We start from the raw sequence: 16102 nt of genomic DNA, 5'->3' as shown, positions 1-16102 counted from the left end.
AACGGTCCCAGCAGATAGGAAGTTAGCAAATGTAACACTGCTATTCAAGAAAGGAGGGAGAGTGAAAACTGGGAACTACAGGCCAGTTAGCCTGACATCATTCGTCGGGAAAGTGCTGGAATCTATTATTAAGGAAAGTCTTAACAATGCACTTTAAAAAAATTGTAGTAAATTGGGCCTATATTCTCTGGAGCTTAAAAGAACAAAGTGATTCTTGACAACGCAGCCGGCCGTTGATGTCATCAGGCTGCGCACATGTGCAAACGGGCTCCTGCTCTCTGCACATGCACTGCGTTCCGCAGTGCCAGGACTGGTTGGCGCATGTGCAGTTGACGTCCTCGCATAACGTGGGGAGAGAGCGGGAAGAGAAGCGGAGAAAAAACCGGGTGTGGGGGGGGTGGTATAGTGGAAAGGGGAGAGCCGGGTGGGAAGCCTTCTCGCTCTCCCGTCCCCCGCTCAGCTCTTCAGCTGTTGTGTGCTACCATGTATGTTGTCTTTGTGTGATTATTTGAGAAGCGCCATCTTTAATCCTGGCAGCTGCCTGGACGCCACAGACTGTGTCGTTTTAGTGGCACAGGCTGCATTTGCACATGTGCCAGTGCAGCGCCACCTAGTAGTTGCATTGACAGCAAACGCAGTCTTAGAAGAATGAGAGGTGATCACGTTGAAACTTACAAGATTCTGAAGAGGCTTGACAGGGTTAGCACCGAGAGGTTGTTTCCCCTGGCTCGGGAATCTAGAACATGGGGGCACAGTTGTAGTATAAGCAGGCAAAGTCAGTATGGTTTTATGAAAGGGAAGTCCCATTTGACAAATTTCTTAGATTTTTCTGAGGATGTAACTAGTAGGGTAGATAAAGGGAAACCAGTAGATGTGGTGTACCTGGATTTCCAAAAGGCATTTGATAAGGTGCCACGCACAAGGTTAATACTCCCAATTCCATGAACCTTTATCTTGTGTAACATATTAGCATGGATAGAAAATTAGTTAACTGGCAGAAAGCAAAGAGTAGGCATAAATGAGGCATTTTCAGTTAGCAGGCTATGAATAATGGAGTGCCACAAGGATCAGTGCTGCGCCCTCAGTTATTTACAATCTATATTTATGATTTAGATGAAGAGACAGAGAGTAATGTGTCTAAAGTTTGCTTGATACAAAGGTGGGTGGAAATGCAAGTTGTGAGGAGGATACAGAGAGGCTGAAAAGATATATAGACAGTTGAGTGGGCAACAAGGTGACAGATGGCATATAATGTGGGGAAGTGTGAAGTTATTCACTTTGGTCGTAAGAATAGGAAAGCAGACTATTTTTTAAAAGGTGTGAAACTTGTAAGGGACTTGGATGTGTTTGTACAAGGAACACAAAAGTTAAAATGCTTACAGCAAGCAATTAGGAGGGCATGTTGGCCCTTATTGAAAGGGGATTGGAGTACAAGAATAAGGAAGTCTTGCTACAGTTGTACAGGGCTTTGTTGAGACCACACCTGGAATACTGTGTGCAATTTTGGTCTTCATATTTACGGAAGGATATACTTGCATTGGAGGCAGTACAGCGAAGGTTCACTAGATTGGTCTCTGGGTTGAGAGGGTTGCCCTGTGATGAGAGACTGAGTAAATTGGGCCTATATTCTCTGGAGTTTAGAAGAATAAGAGGTGATCTCATTGAAATTTACAAAATTCTGAAGGGGCTTGACAGGGTTAACACTGAAAGGTTGTTTCCCCTGGCTTGGGAATCTAGAATATGGGGGCACAGTCTCAAGATAAGTGGATGATCACTTAGAACTGAGATGAGAAATTTCTTCACTCAAAAGGTTGTAAATCTTTGGAATTCTCTACCCCAGAGGTTACTTGGGTGTTCCCTCTTTGAATATATTTAAGGCTGAGAGAATTTTGGTGTCTCGGAATCAGGGGATATGGGGAGCAGACAGGAAAGTGGAGTTGAAGCTCAAGATCAGTCATGGTCATATTGAATGGCAGAGTTAGCTCAATGGACTGCATGGTCTACTCCTATTTCTTATGTTGCTATCCTTGCTTGGATCACACTTTGAGTACTATTCACATATAATATATAGAGGCACTGGAGAGGGTGCAAAAAAAAAAAGTTTACCACAACGATACCAGAACTGAGAAATTATACCCATCAAGAAAGATTGAACAGGCTGGGGCTCTTTTCTCAAGTAAAGAGAAGGGATAACTTGATAGAGGTCCAAAAGATTATGAAAGGGTTTGATTGAATAGACATAGAGAAGATGTTCTACTTGTGGGGGAAACTGGACTTAAGGTCCATAAATATCAAATAGGCACTATTAGATCTAGGGAATTCAGGGGAAATCTTTTTACCCAGAGTGGTTAGAATATGGAACTTTCTACCACGGGGAGTCATTGAGGTGAATAGCATAGATGCATTTAAAGTGAGTTGGATAAGCATAAGGGAGAAAGGAATAGAAGGATATGTTGATGGGGTTAAATGAAGAGTGGTGGGAAGAAGAGGCTCGTGTGGAGCATAAACACAGCGTGGACCGGTTGAGCCGAATGGCCTGTTTCTGTAATGTAACTCTGTAAACAAACATGACTTCTTGCTTTTAAAGTATTATTTAAAATGACCTGATTTTCAGAGTGTTTCTATTTTTTGCATTTTCTCCCTGAAATAAGCTGCATACATGTCAATGAGTTCTGTAATAACCGAAAATTGCAGAATATCTTCATCAATAATTTGATTATCATCTGTGCAAGCTAAACATTTTTGAGGCAAATTTCTGAATTATGGAATGAATTTCCAAAGCTGTATACAGAATCTTATAACCTATCCATGTGGAATAGTTGATTTTAGATTGGTACAGTTAAAAAAGGTAAATATCCTGGCATAGATCCTTGCTAGATTTGCATGCAGCAATCAGGGAAGGTGCTGTGGGAAAGGGAAGAGTTGTTGTGGCTGCTTGAATAGTGGAACAGGGTGTTAGAATATGCAGGAAATGCAACACCTGCCCTTTCACCCCTTCTCTTCCTATTGTCCAGGGCGCCAAATACTCCTCCCAGGGGTAGGCAGTGGCGTAGTGATATTATCACTGGACTAGTAACCCAGTGACCCAGGCTATTTCTCTGGGGACATGGGTTCGGATCCCACCACAGCAGAAGGTGGAATTTGAATTTAATTAATAAATCTGGAATTAAAAGCTAGTCTAATGATGGCCATGAAACCATCGTCGATTGTTGTAAAAACCTTCACTAATGTCCTTTAGGGAAGGAAATCTGCTGTCCTTACTTGGTCTGGCCTACATGTGACTCCAGACCCACAGCAATGTGATTAACTCTTACATGCCCTCTGAAATGGCCTAGCAAGCCACTCAGTTGTACCTAACCGCTACAAAGTCAATAAAAAGGAATGAAACCGGACAGACCACCCGGCCACGACCTAGGCACCGGAAACGACAACGGCAAACCCAGCCCTTTCGACCCTGCAAAGTCCTTCTTACTAACATCTGGGGGCTTGTGCCAAAGTTGGGAGAGCTGTCCCACAGACTAGTCAAGCAACAGCCTGACATAGTCATACTCACGGAATCATACCTTACAGACAATGTCCCAGACACTGCCATCACCATCCCCGGGTATGTTCTGTCCCACCGGCAGGACAGACCCACCAGAGGTGGTGGCACAGTGGTATACAGTAGGGAGAGAGTTGCCCTGGGAGTCCTCAACATCGATTCCGGACCCCATGAAGTCTCATGGCATCAGGTCAAACATGGGCAAGGTAACCTCCTACTGATTACCACCTACCGCCCTCCCTCAGCTGATGACTCAGTACTCCTCCATGTTGAACACCACTTGGAGGTAGCACTGAGGGTGGCAAAGGCACAAAATGTACTCTGGGTGGAGGACTTCAATGTCCATCACCGTGTGGCTTGGTAGCACCACTACTGACTGAGCTGGCCGAATCCTAAAGGACATAGCTGCTAGACTGGGTTTGCGGCAGGTGGTGGGGGAACCAACACGAGGGCTAAACACACTTAACCTCGTCCTCACCAATCTGCCTGCCGCAGATGCTTCTGTCCATGACAGTATTGGTAGGAGTGACCACCACACAGTCCTTGTGGGGACGAAGTCCCGCCTTCACATTGAGGATACCGTCCATCGTGTTGTGCAGCACTATCACCATGCTAAATGGGATAGATTTCGAACAGATCTAGCAATGCAAAACTGGGCATCTATGAGGTGCTGTGGGCCATCAGAAGCAGCAGAATTGTACTCAACCACAATCTGTAACCTCATCGCCTGGTATAGCCCCCACTCTACCATTACCATCAAGCCAGGAGACCAACCCTGGTTCAAGGAAGAGTGCAGGAGGGCATGCCAGGAGCAGCACCAGGCATACCTCAAAATGAGGTGTCAACCCGGTGAAGCTACAACCCAGGATGACTTGCATGCCAAACTGCGTAAGCAGCATGCGATAGACAGAGCTAAGCAATCCCATAACCAACGGATCAGATCTAAGCTCTGCAGTCCTGCCACATCCAGCCGTGAATGGTGGTGGACAATTAAACAACTAACTGGAGGAGGTGGCTGCACAGATATCCCCATCCTGAATGATGGGGGAGCCCAGCACATCAGTGCAAAGATAAGGCAGAAGCATTTGCAACAATCTTCAGCCAGAAGTGCTGAGTTGATGATCCATCTCAGCCTCCTCCTGAAGTCCCCAGCATCACAGATGCCAGACTCCAGCCAATTCGATTCACTCCGCGTGATATCAAGAAACGACTGAAGGCACTGGATACTGCAAAGCTATGGGCCCTGACAATATTCCGGCAATAGTACTGAAGACCTGTGCTCCAGAACTTGCCGCGCCCCTAGCTAAGCTGTTCCAGTACAGCTACAACACTGGCATCTACCCTGCAATGTGCAAAATTGCCCAGGTATGTCCTGTACACAAAAAGCAGGACAAGTCCAACCCGGTCAATTACTGCCCCATCAGCCTACTCTCAATCATCAGTGTTATCAACAGTGCCATCAAGCGGCACTTGCTTAGCAATAACCTGCTCAGTGATACTCAGTTTGGGTTCCGCCAGGGCCACTCAGCTCCTGACCTCATTACAGCCTTGGTTCAAACATGGACAAAAGAGCTGAATTCAAGAGATGAGGTGAGAGTGACTGCCCTTGACATCAAGGCAGCATTTAACCCAGTATGGCATCAAGGAGCCCTAGCAAAACGGAGGTCAATGGGAATCAGGGGGAAAACCCTTGCTGGCTGGAGTCATACCTAGCGCAAAGGAAGATGGTTGTGGTTGTTGGAGGTCAATCATCTGAGCTCCAGGACATCACTGCAGGAGTTCCTCAGGATAGTGTCCTAGGCCCAACTATCTTCAGCTGCTTCATCAATGACCTTCCTTCAATCATAATGTCAGAAGTGGGATGTGCGCTGATGATTGCACAATGTTCAGCACCATTCGTGACTCCTCAGATACTGAAGCAGTCCGTGTAGAAATGCAGCAAGACCTGGACAATATCCAGGCTTGGGCTGATAAGTGGCAAGTAACATTCGCGCCACACAAGTGCGAGGCAATGACTATCTCCAACAAGAGAGAATCTAACCATCTCCCCTTGACATTCAATGGCATTACCATCGTTGAATCCCCCACTGTCAACATCCTAGGGGCTACCATTGACCAGAAACTGAACTGGAGTAGCCATATAAATACCGTGGCTACAAGAGCAGGTCAGAGGCTAGGAATCCTGAGGTGGGTAACTCACTTCCTGACTCCCCAAAGCCTGTCCACCATCTACAAGGCACAAGTCAGGAGTGTGATGGAATACTCTCCACTTGCCTGATTGGGTGCAGCTCCAACAACACTCAAGAAGCTCGACACCATCCAGGACAAAGCAGCCTGCTTGATTTGCACCCCATCTACAAACATTCACTCCCTCCACCACCGACGCACAGTGGCAGCAGTGTGTACCATCTACAAGATGCACTGCAGCAATGCACCAAGGCTCCTTAGACAGCACCTTCCAAACCCGTGACCTCTACCAACTAGAAGGACAAGGGCAGCAAATACATGGGAACACCACCACCTGCAAGTTCCCCTCCAAGTCACACCTGACTTGGAACTATATTGCCGTTGCTTCACTGTCGCTGGGTCAAAATCCTGGAACTTCCTTCCTAACAGCACTGTGGGTGTACCTACCCCACATGGACTGCAGCGGTTCAAGAAGGCAGCTCACCACCACCTTCTCAAGGGCAATTAGGGATGGGCAATAAATGCTGGCTTGGCCAGTGACGCCTACATCCCATGAATGAATTTTTAAAAAAAGCAATTTACTTTATTTCTTTCAGTGCACTGTGTTTTCTGCTTGCAATGCACCCCTGTACAGTCTGCCAGTGTGGCCCTGAGCTTCGGGTTGCCTGTCATTTTAGTTCTCTGGCACACTCACGCTTTGATCTCTCTCTTCTTGACCTCATTGACTGTTCTAATAAAGAATGAGGAACAGCACCTCATCTTTCAGTTAGGCACTTTACAGCCTCTGACGCTGAGTTCAACTATTTCAGATCATAACCACCTTTCCCTTTTTTTGGACAGCGGCTGTTGGTAATGATTGTGCCATTACCATTTACACCATCTCTGAACCCATTTTTTGTTTCTTTACTTGTCCTATTACTAAACTCTTTTGTCTTACATCATAACTTTTTGTCAATTTACTCTCCCCTGCCTTTCTTATTATCATAGACCTTTGTCTTTTCTTCCCCTCCCCACTTCCCTGCCCCTGTACTTGATTAAAACCTGTTGCATCTCTAGCTTTTTCAGTTCTTATGAAAGGTCATCAACCTGAAATGGTAACTTTGTTACTTTCACCACAGATGCTGTCTGACGCTGAGTATTTCCAATGTTTTCTGTTTTTATTTCAGATTTCCCAAATCGCAGTATTTTGCTTTTGCATCAGTTTTTCTAATTTGCTTCCAAGATGTGGGTGGCACTGACGAGGGCATTTTTATTGGCCACATCTACTTGCTATGCAAGCATGAAGATGGGTTCTCTCCCTACAGTCCTTGATCTGCTGCCATAGTGGTGCTGGTAGGGAATTGTAAGAATCTGACCCAGCAACAATGGAGAAATAGGGATATATGTCCAAATCAAGATGGTGTCATTTGGGGGCGATAGTATTGGCACAATATTATTACGTTTATCCTTCTGAGTGGTAGAGGTTGCAGGAGAGAGAGAGGTGCTGTCACTGTAACTTTAATCATTTGCTGTAATGCATCTTATAGATTGTGCATACTGCAGCTACAATGCTTTAGTGGTGGAGGGGGTGGATGTTAATTCCATTGGCACAGGCATTGATGAGCAAATTGCTCTTACCTAGATGTCGAGTATTTTAAGCGTCTTTGCAGCTGCACTCATTCAAGCGAGTAATGATTATTTCATCACACTCTTGACTTGAGCCTCGTAGAAGTTGAAGGCTTTGAAAAGTCAGAAGGAGTTTAGACGAATGAGAGGTAACCTAATTGAAACATAAAATTCTTAACGGGCATGACAGGAGAAATGTTGAGATAATGTTTCTCCTGGCTTGGGAATCTAGAACATGGGGGGACAGTTTCAGAATAAGGAGTCAGCCATTTAGGACTGAGAGGAGAAGAAATTTCTTCACTCAGAGTTATGAATCTTTAGAATTCTTTGCCACACAGAGCTGTGGATGCTCAGTCATTGAGTTTAAAAACAGAGGTTGACAGTAACCAAAATCTAGGGGATATGAAGCTAGTGTGGGAAGGTAGAGTTGAGTTTGAAGATCAGCTAGGTTCTTGTTGAAAGGTTGAGCAGATTCTATGGGCCAATAGCCTACTTCCTATTACTTATGACTTATGTTCATCTGAGGTGAGCCACGTATCACCAGAACACCCAGCCTCTTCCCAGCCTTGGTGTTGATATGCCTAGTTCAAGTCAGTTCAGCATCTGGTCAGTGTGATGATGCCTAACATGTTGATGGTAGGGATTTGAGGTGATGGTGTCATTGAAGGAAAGATGGCTGGGCTTTTGTTTGTTCAGGATGATAATTAACTGACACTTGTGTAGTTACCTGCCACTTCTCAGGCCAGGTCTGGATCCCTGCTGAAGACTGGTATGGACTGCTTTTGTATTGGAGAATACAACTGAACACACTTGATTCGTCAGCATACAGCGTCTCTCCTGACCTTATGATGGAAAGAAGGTCATTGATGAGGTAGCTAGAGATGGCTAGGTGGAGATAACTTTCATGAAGAACTGCTGCAGTGCTGTTCTGAACCTGTGATGACTGGCCTCCAACAATTACAACCATCTTCCTTTGCATCAGGCATGACTTTAGTCACTGGAGGGTTTTACTTTTGACTCCAATGACTTCAGCTTGCTTGGGCACCTTGATGCAAACTCAGTAGCGTCATAGAGTTATACAGCACAGTAACTGGCCCTTTGGCCCATCATGTCTGTGCTGGCCATGAAGCACCTTTCCATTCTAATCACAGTGAAATGCTGCCTTGATGTAAAGGACAGCTAATCTTGCCTCTCCTCTGACATGCACCTCTTGCATACCTGTCCGGACCCGATCAAAACAGTGCTGAGGTCCTTAGCAGAATGCTTCTGGGTGGAACCAAATGGAGTTGACGAATAGGTGGTTGTTGTTGACGAAATAGGTGGTTGGTGAGAAGGTATTGTTTGGAAGTATTGCCGACTCCTTCAGTTGCTTTACTGATAGTTGGGATGAGGCTGAACGGACAATAATTGGTTGGATTGGATGTACTCAGTATTTTATAGATAGAATGTACTAAGAAATCTTCCATATTGTTGGGTTAATATGGCTGTACTCACTCCGCCTCGTGAAGGCCTGTTGTTTTAGGAGTGGCCCCACTGTTTCTGCTTCCCTTGCTCCAATTCCCTTTTGCCAGCCCAACACTGCTGTCTTGGTTCCAAGCCTTCATAACAATAGCCACTGCCCTTTGAAGTAGTTTAGTTTATTTATTTTTTTTTTAATTTTAGAGATACAGCACTGAAACAGGCCCTTCGGCCCACCGAGTCTGTGCCGACCATCAACCACCCATTTATACTAATTCTACACTAATCCCATATTCCTACCACATCCCCACCTGTCCCTATATTTCCCTACTACCTACCTATACTAGTGGCAATTTATAATGGCCAATTTACCTACCAACCTGCAAGTCTTTTGGCTTGTGGGAGGAAACCGGAGCACCCGGAGAAAACCCACACAGACACAGGGAGAACTTGCAAACTCCACACAGGCAGTACCCAGAATTGAACCCGGGTCGCTGGAGCTGTGAGGCAGTATTTAATTGTATATGAAATACCTTGAGAAGTAAAAGAATTACATAAATGCAGTTGTATCTTTTCTTTCTAAGTCGGATACATATTGAGGGGCTGCTGCAAACCTAGTTAATTGGTGAGTTTAAATGGGTGGATAGTCTCCGGACCATTGGATTAGCTGATCTAGAATGGGACAGCTGCCTTTTCTAAAAAAAAAAATTAAAGCAGAGAATCAGTCAGACCATTAGCTTGACAGTTCTAAAGCTATGTGCTATCTTAAAACTCAGGTTGTTCCCTGTAGCATCCTAGTGTCCCCTGATTCAGGCACAAGCAATGCTCCCTGGCCTGTAAACAAGATGCCAACATAGAAAAAGTTCTTTCCCACTTTCTATTCATTATGAGATCCTTCTGTGCTCCCTCTAGCTTTGTATCTCATACCCCATTGCTATCCACGTCTCCATTCTCAGTCCCTCTGCATCTGTCCAGGAACATCCCCTGGTTTCTCATCGGTAAAAAGTAAAATACCCCAAATGTTGGAAATTTATTTATTTTATTTAGAGATACAGCACTGAAACGGGCCCTTTGGCCCACCGAGTCTGTGCCAACCATCAACCACCCATTTATACTAATCCTACATTAATCCCATATTCCTACCACATCCCCACCTTTCCTCAATTCCCCTACCACCTACCTATACTAGGGGCAATTTATAACGGCCAATTTACCGATCAACCTGCCAGTCTTTGGCTGTGGGAGGAAACCGGAGCACCCAGCGGAAACCCACGCGTTCACAGGGAGAACTTGCAAACTCCACACAGGCAGTACCCAGAATCGAACCCGGGTCGCTGGAGCTGTGAGGCTGCGGTGCTAACCACTGCGCCACTGTGCTGCCCATAAAATCAAAACTGAAAATGGTGGAATACTCAGGTCACCAGGATCTGTGAACAGAGAAACATCAGGTGAATATTTCAGGTTGTCCTTTTTCTTGGATCTCTCTCCCTCCCTCTCTACAGTATATTTTGCAATGGTTCCTAGACTTGCCAGGACTAGTCAGTGACCTTGGGTCTACTACAATGTTAACAGAAAGATTGCACAACCACAGTATAAACGTGCTCTACCCGAACCCCAACCACCAACTCTCTCCAGACTTTAAGCCTCTCCCTCCCAGCCCAGCTCTACATCCTAGTTTCTCACACCTATGCATGCTACAGGAGAAGCTCCCCTTCCCTGTCCTAGATGGAATCTATCAGCATGCCCTAACCTTATAAAAATGTTAAGATACTAATTAGGTTAAAGATCCATGTGATGCATACAAACAGCTAGAGGAGAAAGGAGGCAAATGGAAGAACTAGCTGACAGAAACAAAAAGGGAGAGTCTAAGGCAAATTGCGAGGGAGAGAAACTGGTGTAGAGAATAACATGATTAGAGAGTGAAGAAAAACAGGCAGTAACAGGAAGAGAGACATAATATTTACTTTTAATTTCTCCATGAGTATTGCAACTGGAGAGCAACAGTTTTGTTATTTGTGCTCTACTTGTTTTGATTTTGGTGATTACAGTACAATATTATATCTGCATCAACAAAATTTGGAGATTCTTGATTATTCTTCTGTTGCTATCATCCATGGGATAGGCAGAAAGAAAAACAATTGTTAGATAATTAATGTTCCATTCTGCAATCAAATTTTATCGAAAACTTTTATTTCATTAATCAGATTAATGAAGGAAGATTCCCAATTGTCTTCTCTGTGTGATGCTGGTTTAGGGATGGCTTAATAGGTGGCTGCAATAGCTTTGTGGGCCAAGTCACTCTTCCTTGATCAGATGATGGCAGAAAAGGCAAACTGAGGTAAGTGTATGAACAAAACTTACTTCAGAAATAATAGTCATTAAATGAATTTTTGAGCTAGAAATGTACAATTATTATTTGACTAGGATATTAAAAGTATATGGAAATCAAGTATGGACATACTAAAGAAGCATAATATCTGAAGGATGAATTGTGCATTTATTATTTTAAATAAATTATGACTTTAATCATGCAGTCCGTTACATTTGTGCGAGTTGATTGTATTTACACAATGTCAGAATCCAATTTATACACCGCGTTATAGTAATTTGTTTTTGCCTTTACCATTGAGGTATCTCCAAATGAAGTTGCATAATTACTTATTTTAATGTGAATTTACAGATTTGATTTCAAGTGAGACAGAAGTACAGAGAAGTGATACTGAGGAATAGTACATAACGTGTAACAGTGGAATTGACATGGTGAGTTGGTTACTAGTTTTGTTATGTTTTTATAGTGCAGTCTGTTATGCCCAGTAAATTCTCCTTGAATTGGTCTTCATCCTTTAAGGACTTTCTATTCTGTGAATAGTTCCTCAGAAATTTTGAACATGATACACCTCTCTACATGACTGCTCTCTGATGTCATCCAAATAACCTCACCCCAAAACAGCAGTTTTTAGACTTTGTTGTGTATTGCAATTTTTTTTTATAGAATAAGATAAAAATCTAAAACCAGTTTTTTAAAACTAAAATAAAAGTAAAATACTGCAGATGCTGGAAATACTCAGCAGGTCTGGCAGCATCTGTGGAGAGAGAAGCAGAGTTAATGTTTCAGGTCAGTGACCCTTCATCAGAACTGGCAAATGTTAGAAATGTAATAGGTTTTAAGCAAATAAAGCGGGGGTGGGGCAAGAGGTAACAAAGACAAGGTGTTGATAGGACAGAGGGTCACAGAGAATAACTGACCAGAAGGTCATGGAGCAAAAGCAAACAGTGTGTTAATGGTGTGCTGAAAGACAAAGCGTTAGTGCAGAGAGGGTGTTAATTGACTAAAAATGAACAGCCCCGGCCCAAAGCACAAACATGAAAAAAACAGTGGGTAGGCACATGATTTTAAAAAAATGAATGATGAAACAAACTAAAATAAAAAATTTTTAAAATAACAAAAATAAAAAGGAGGCCTGTCATGCTCTGAAATTACTGGACTCAATGTTCAGTCTGGCAGGCTGTAGCGTGCCTAATCGGTAAATGAGATGCTGTTCCTCGAGCTTGCGTTGATATTCACTGGAACACTGCAGTAAGCCCAGGACAGATTTGGGAATGAGAGCAAGGGGGATTTTGAAATGTTTAAAACTGTTGCTCTAGCTTCTTTCCCTCCTCCTCCACACTCCCTGCATTTCCAACACACCCTACCACCTCCAGCACCACACTGCACTGCTGCTGGCTTCTCTCTAAAGCCTGGATGCCCGACCCAAACCCGACCTGACTACATGGGACATTTCAGATCCTGCATTCTGGCTCAGATCGGGTCAGGCTGGACACTGCTTCCAGGAAGTTACGGGATCAGGCTTACCCATGATACCCCACAACCCCAGCTGCAGGAATAGCCTGCTGCTGGAACAGATGAAGGAAATTCATGTTGGGTCGGGTGCGAAACAACTTAGAGGGCTCGGGCCGGGTGCAGGTTGGCTGTGGTCAGGTTGGGCCCATGTTGGGTTTTAATTTTATACCTGAGCCAGGCTTTACTTCTCTCTCTCTCTCTCTCTCTCTCTCTCTCTCTCTCTCTCTCTCTCTCTCTCTCTCTCTCTCTCTCTCTCTCGCTTTCTCTCTCTCTCTCTCTCTCTCTCTCTCTCTCTCTCTCTCTCTCTCTTTTTCTCTTTCTCTTTCTCTTTCTCTCTCTTTCCCCCCACCCTCCCCCCACTTTCCGCAAAGCTTGTGGCGTCTCCGTCCTTTCCAGCCTTTCACCACTGTACTCCATCCCAGTACACACAAACCCCTGTAGCAATCAGCAACTTGGTACTTTGTGAGTAATAATTCCTGCCCATGATTTTGACTCTGCATTGAGCAGTATCAATCAGAGCAGCACTTGGGGTAGCAACCTAGTCCATGAATAAGGGGCCCCAGAGTGCTCGATGTACACACCAAATCAGCTTTGACTTGAGAATCTCATCAACAATTCATTTTTTTAAAATAGAAACTGTTAGAATTGGTCATAACATCCTTTATTTTCCCTCTACTTTTTGTTACATTTTTATAGGTAAACTAGTGGTCTTTGCAATGTGGTGAAGCAATTTAAATAGTTAACAAAATACTGGATAGTAGCATGTAACTCAAGTAAGGCTATGCTAAGGCTGTATAGTGCCAGGCCATACTTGGAATAATATGGAGTTCTAGTCAGCAGTCAAAAGAATGAATAAACATTGGACAAGATACAGAGAAGAAGAATGATTCCAAGTCTGTATGTTCAGTATGAAGAATGTTTTATTATCTGTGCTCTTTGCACAGGTCAGCTTTGATGAGCAAACCCATGCAAAATATCCAGGATAGCGACAGATGTTCACAATCATGAGGAATCTAGACAGGGTAGAAAGGGAGAAACTGTTCCCATTGGTGGCAAGGTCGAGAACCAATTTAAGGAGATTGACAACAGAAGCAACAGCAACATGAGGAAAAACGTTTTTTATGCAGTGAGTGGTTAGGACGTGGAATGCACAACTTGAGCGCATGATAGAGCCAGATTCAATCGAGGCCTTCAAAATGGAATTGTGGGGGTGGGGGGTAGGGAAGAGAAAAGTTGCAGGGCTATGGGGAAAGGGTGAGGGAGTGGAACTAGTTGAGTTGCTGTTGCAGAGAACCAGCATGGGCTGGATGTGTCGAATGACCTTCTATGTTGTAACCATTCTATGATACTAGTATTTTTTTTTGAAAAAATACATCAACCTCTATAACCGACTGAGCAAAGATAGTTAAGGTAAAGGCCTGCTCGGGTCTGGAAAAAAAAGCTTGAAGAGGTGATAAAGGCAGGAAGCCTCACAACATTCAAGAAGTATTTAGACAAGCCCTTGAAATGCCATAGCATACAAGGCTGTGGGCCAAGTGCTGGAAATGGGATTAGAATAGTTGGTGCTTGATGGCCGGCATAGACACGATGGGCCGAAGGGCTTGTTTCTGTGCTGTAAACCTCTATGACTCTGTGACCAGAACCTGACAGAACCACATTGGACCTGAGCCCGACCCAGCCCGACTCCTTCCATTTTTTCCCGAGTCCGACCCAACCACCGGAATGTTTACTTTCTCCAGTTGACAGCATTCATTTTACGTCCATAGTGCACTCACTGTACTTATCACTTTTGGGTGGATGGAGTGGAAGGAAGCTGCAGCATGAGCGCGATGACGTCCTAGAGACACTCGCTCACTCACTCACTGCGCAGACTCCGAGACTGTGGAGTCCGGATGCACGTTTCACTCCTTGACGTCCCGGACTCCCAGCTGAGGCAGGCTTTTCAAATTTTGAGGCTTCCCTTTTCCTCCCAGCAGAGCGAAAGGTAGTAGTGTGTGTGTCCTACTTGGCCCGACCCGAGCATTAAAGCTGGACCCGGAAGAGCGACCCGCCCCGAACCTGACACGTCATCGGGTCCTGTCAGGTTCGGGTCGGGTAGCAGGCCTTTAACTTAGGGGAATCTTACTGAAGTATATAAAATATTGATTGGCTTAGATAAAGTACATCCTGAATATTTTAAAATAATACTAGAAGCTGGGACAAGGGATCATCAATATAAATACTGAAAAATAAATTTAGATCACACTCTTCACTTGACTGGTTGATGCCTGTCTGGAATAATTTGCCAGGTAGGTTATTGCAGTGACACAAGTTAGGCAGATTCAAAACTCAGATGGAATGTTCGGCTGGCAGAGTTAGAATATTAGAAGGACTAGCTTTGGGCCTTGACTTTTCTTGGATTAAGCACACAGAACACCTGCTTCATCATGCTTCAACATTCATTCCCAGTGGAGAATGTATTGTTGAGTTCCCCTTTCAATTTCCTCAGGTGCAAGCGCAGTTCGTGACAAAAAAATGGGGAAGCCACATGGGGCCAGTTATTTATTGCAGAGTTATTGAAATTATAGAACTGTATTTGATTTATCTGAATTGCTTTAATCATGGATACCGTTTAATGATTTTTGTAGGCACTTTCATTCTAGAATAATCTACATAAATGTGGAGCTATAAATATTCCAGAGGTTCAATTAACCTTTCCAAGGCAGTAAACATCTGCCACGTTGCGATATAGAAATTAATTAATGTATCATATTCTTCCCCTTCCCTTGAAATTGCTCTTATTGATGTCGCATTAACCATAATTCCCAGAACAGAAATTCTGAAAAATACAGCTTCCTTTGCTGTTAACCATGAAATGTTAATTTATTTTTTAGAATTGGGAAATGATTCATGCAAGCCCAAATAATATGCTTGTCTTTTGAGAAATAGCATAATAGATACAGGTTTATTACAATTTAAAATAGATGCCCAATTTTTTTTAAAAAGTGCATTGCACAGTAAAGAAGTAGAGACACAGCAAGTGCCCACTCTTTTAAACATCCATTGCACACAGTAGGATCGATTGCTTCTAGGGAATCTAGATAATTAGTGCCACAAATAAACCTCCTGTATTTCCACGTCCGATAAAATGCCAGGATCTCCACCATAGCTCCAGTAAATTTTTCCTGTCAAATGACCGTGTTCACCGCTCCTAGTGTCAGACACTGTTCAAAGTTGGGACAAAGTCTTCAGTCCCTCTACATGTGTTCTGTATTCCTTTTGATACCACCACCACAACCACCCACTTCTTTTCCCTTCTGGGATCCAGTTTCATGTGTTCTACTTTTCAGTCTATTTCAGAAGCTTGTCTGGATATAGAAGATCTGATCTGAATGCCAAAGATAGTCTAACTGCTGCCCGTATACATAATCATACTATTCCTTCTCTGCATGTTGAGGAAAGACCTGCTTATGTGTTCAAAAGGCCGCCGC

General features: G+C 43.9%; 1 protein-coding gene across 10 annotated transcripts in view; it reads left to right on the top strand.

Annotated features, from left to right (window-relative positions):
- The window catches only part of mtmr3 (myotubularin related protein 3), a 158476-nt gene that overhangs the window by 46537 nt on the left and 95837 nt on the right, over positions 1–16102 (top strand). For 8 of the 10 annotated variants that reach the window (XM_068055105.1, XM_068055100.1, XM_068055101.1 and 5 more), the window contains 2 exons: positions 10996–11129; positions 11472–11551. In XM_068055105.1, coding sequence (XP_067911206.1) covers positions 11549–11551 — 3 coding nt within the window. In that variant the 5' untranslated portion in view covers positions 10996–11129; positions 11472–11548. The remainder of the gene's footprint in view (positions 1–10995; positions 11130–11471; positions 11552–16102) is intronic. The other 2 variants (XM_068055098.1, XM_068055099.1) reach the window with 2 other exon arrangements.

The sequence above is a fragment of the Heterodontus francisci genome, chromosome 23 (assembly GCF_036365525.1).
Source record: "Heterodontus francisci isolate sHetFra1 chromosome 23, sHetFra1.hap1, whole genome shotgun sequence".
Lineage (NCBI taxonomy): Eukaryota > Metazoa > Chordata > Chondrichthyes > Heterodontiformes > Heterodontidae > Heterodontus > Heterodontus francisci.
The sequence above is the reverse complement of the archived record's forward strand: the minus strand, read 5'-3'. Positions and strand labels throughout refer to the sequence as shown.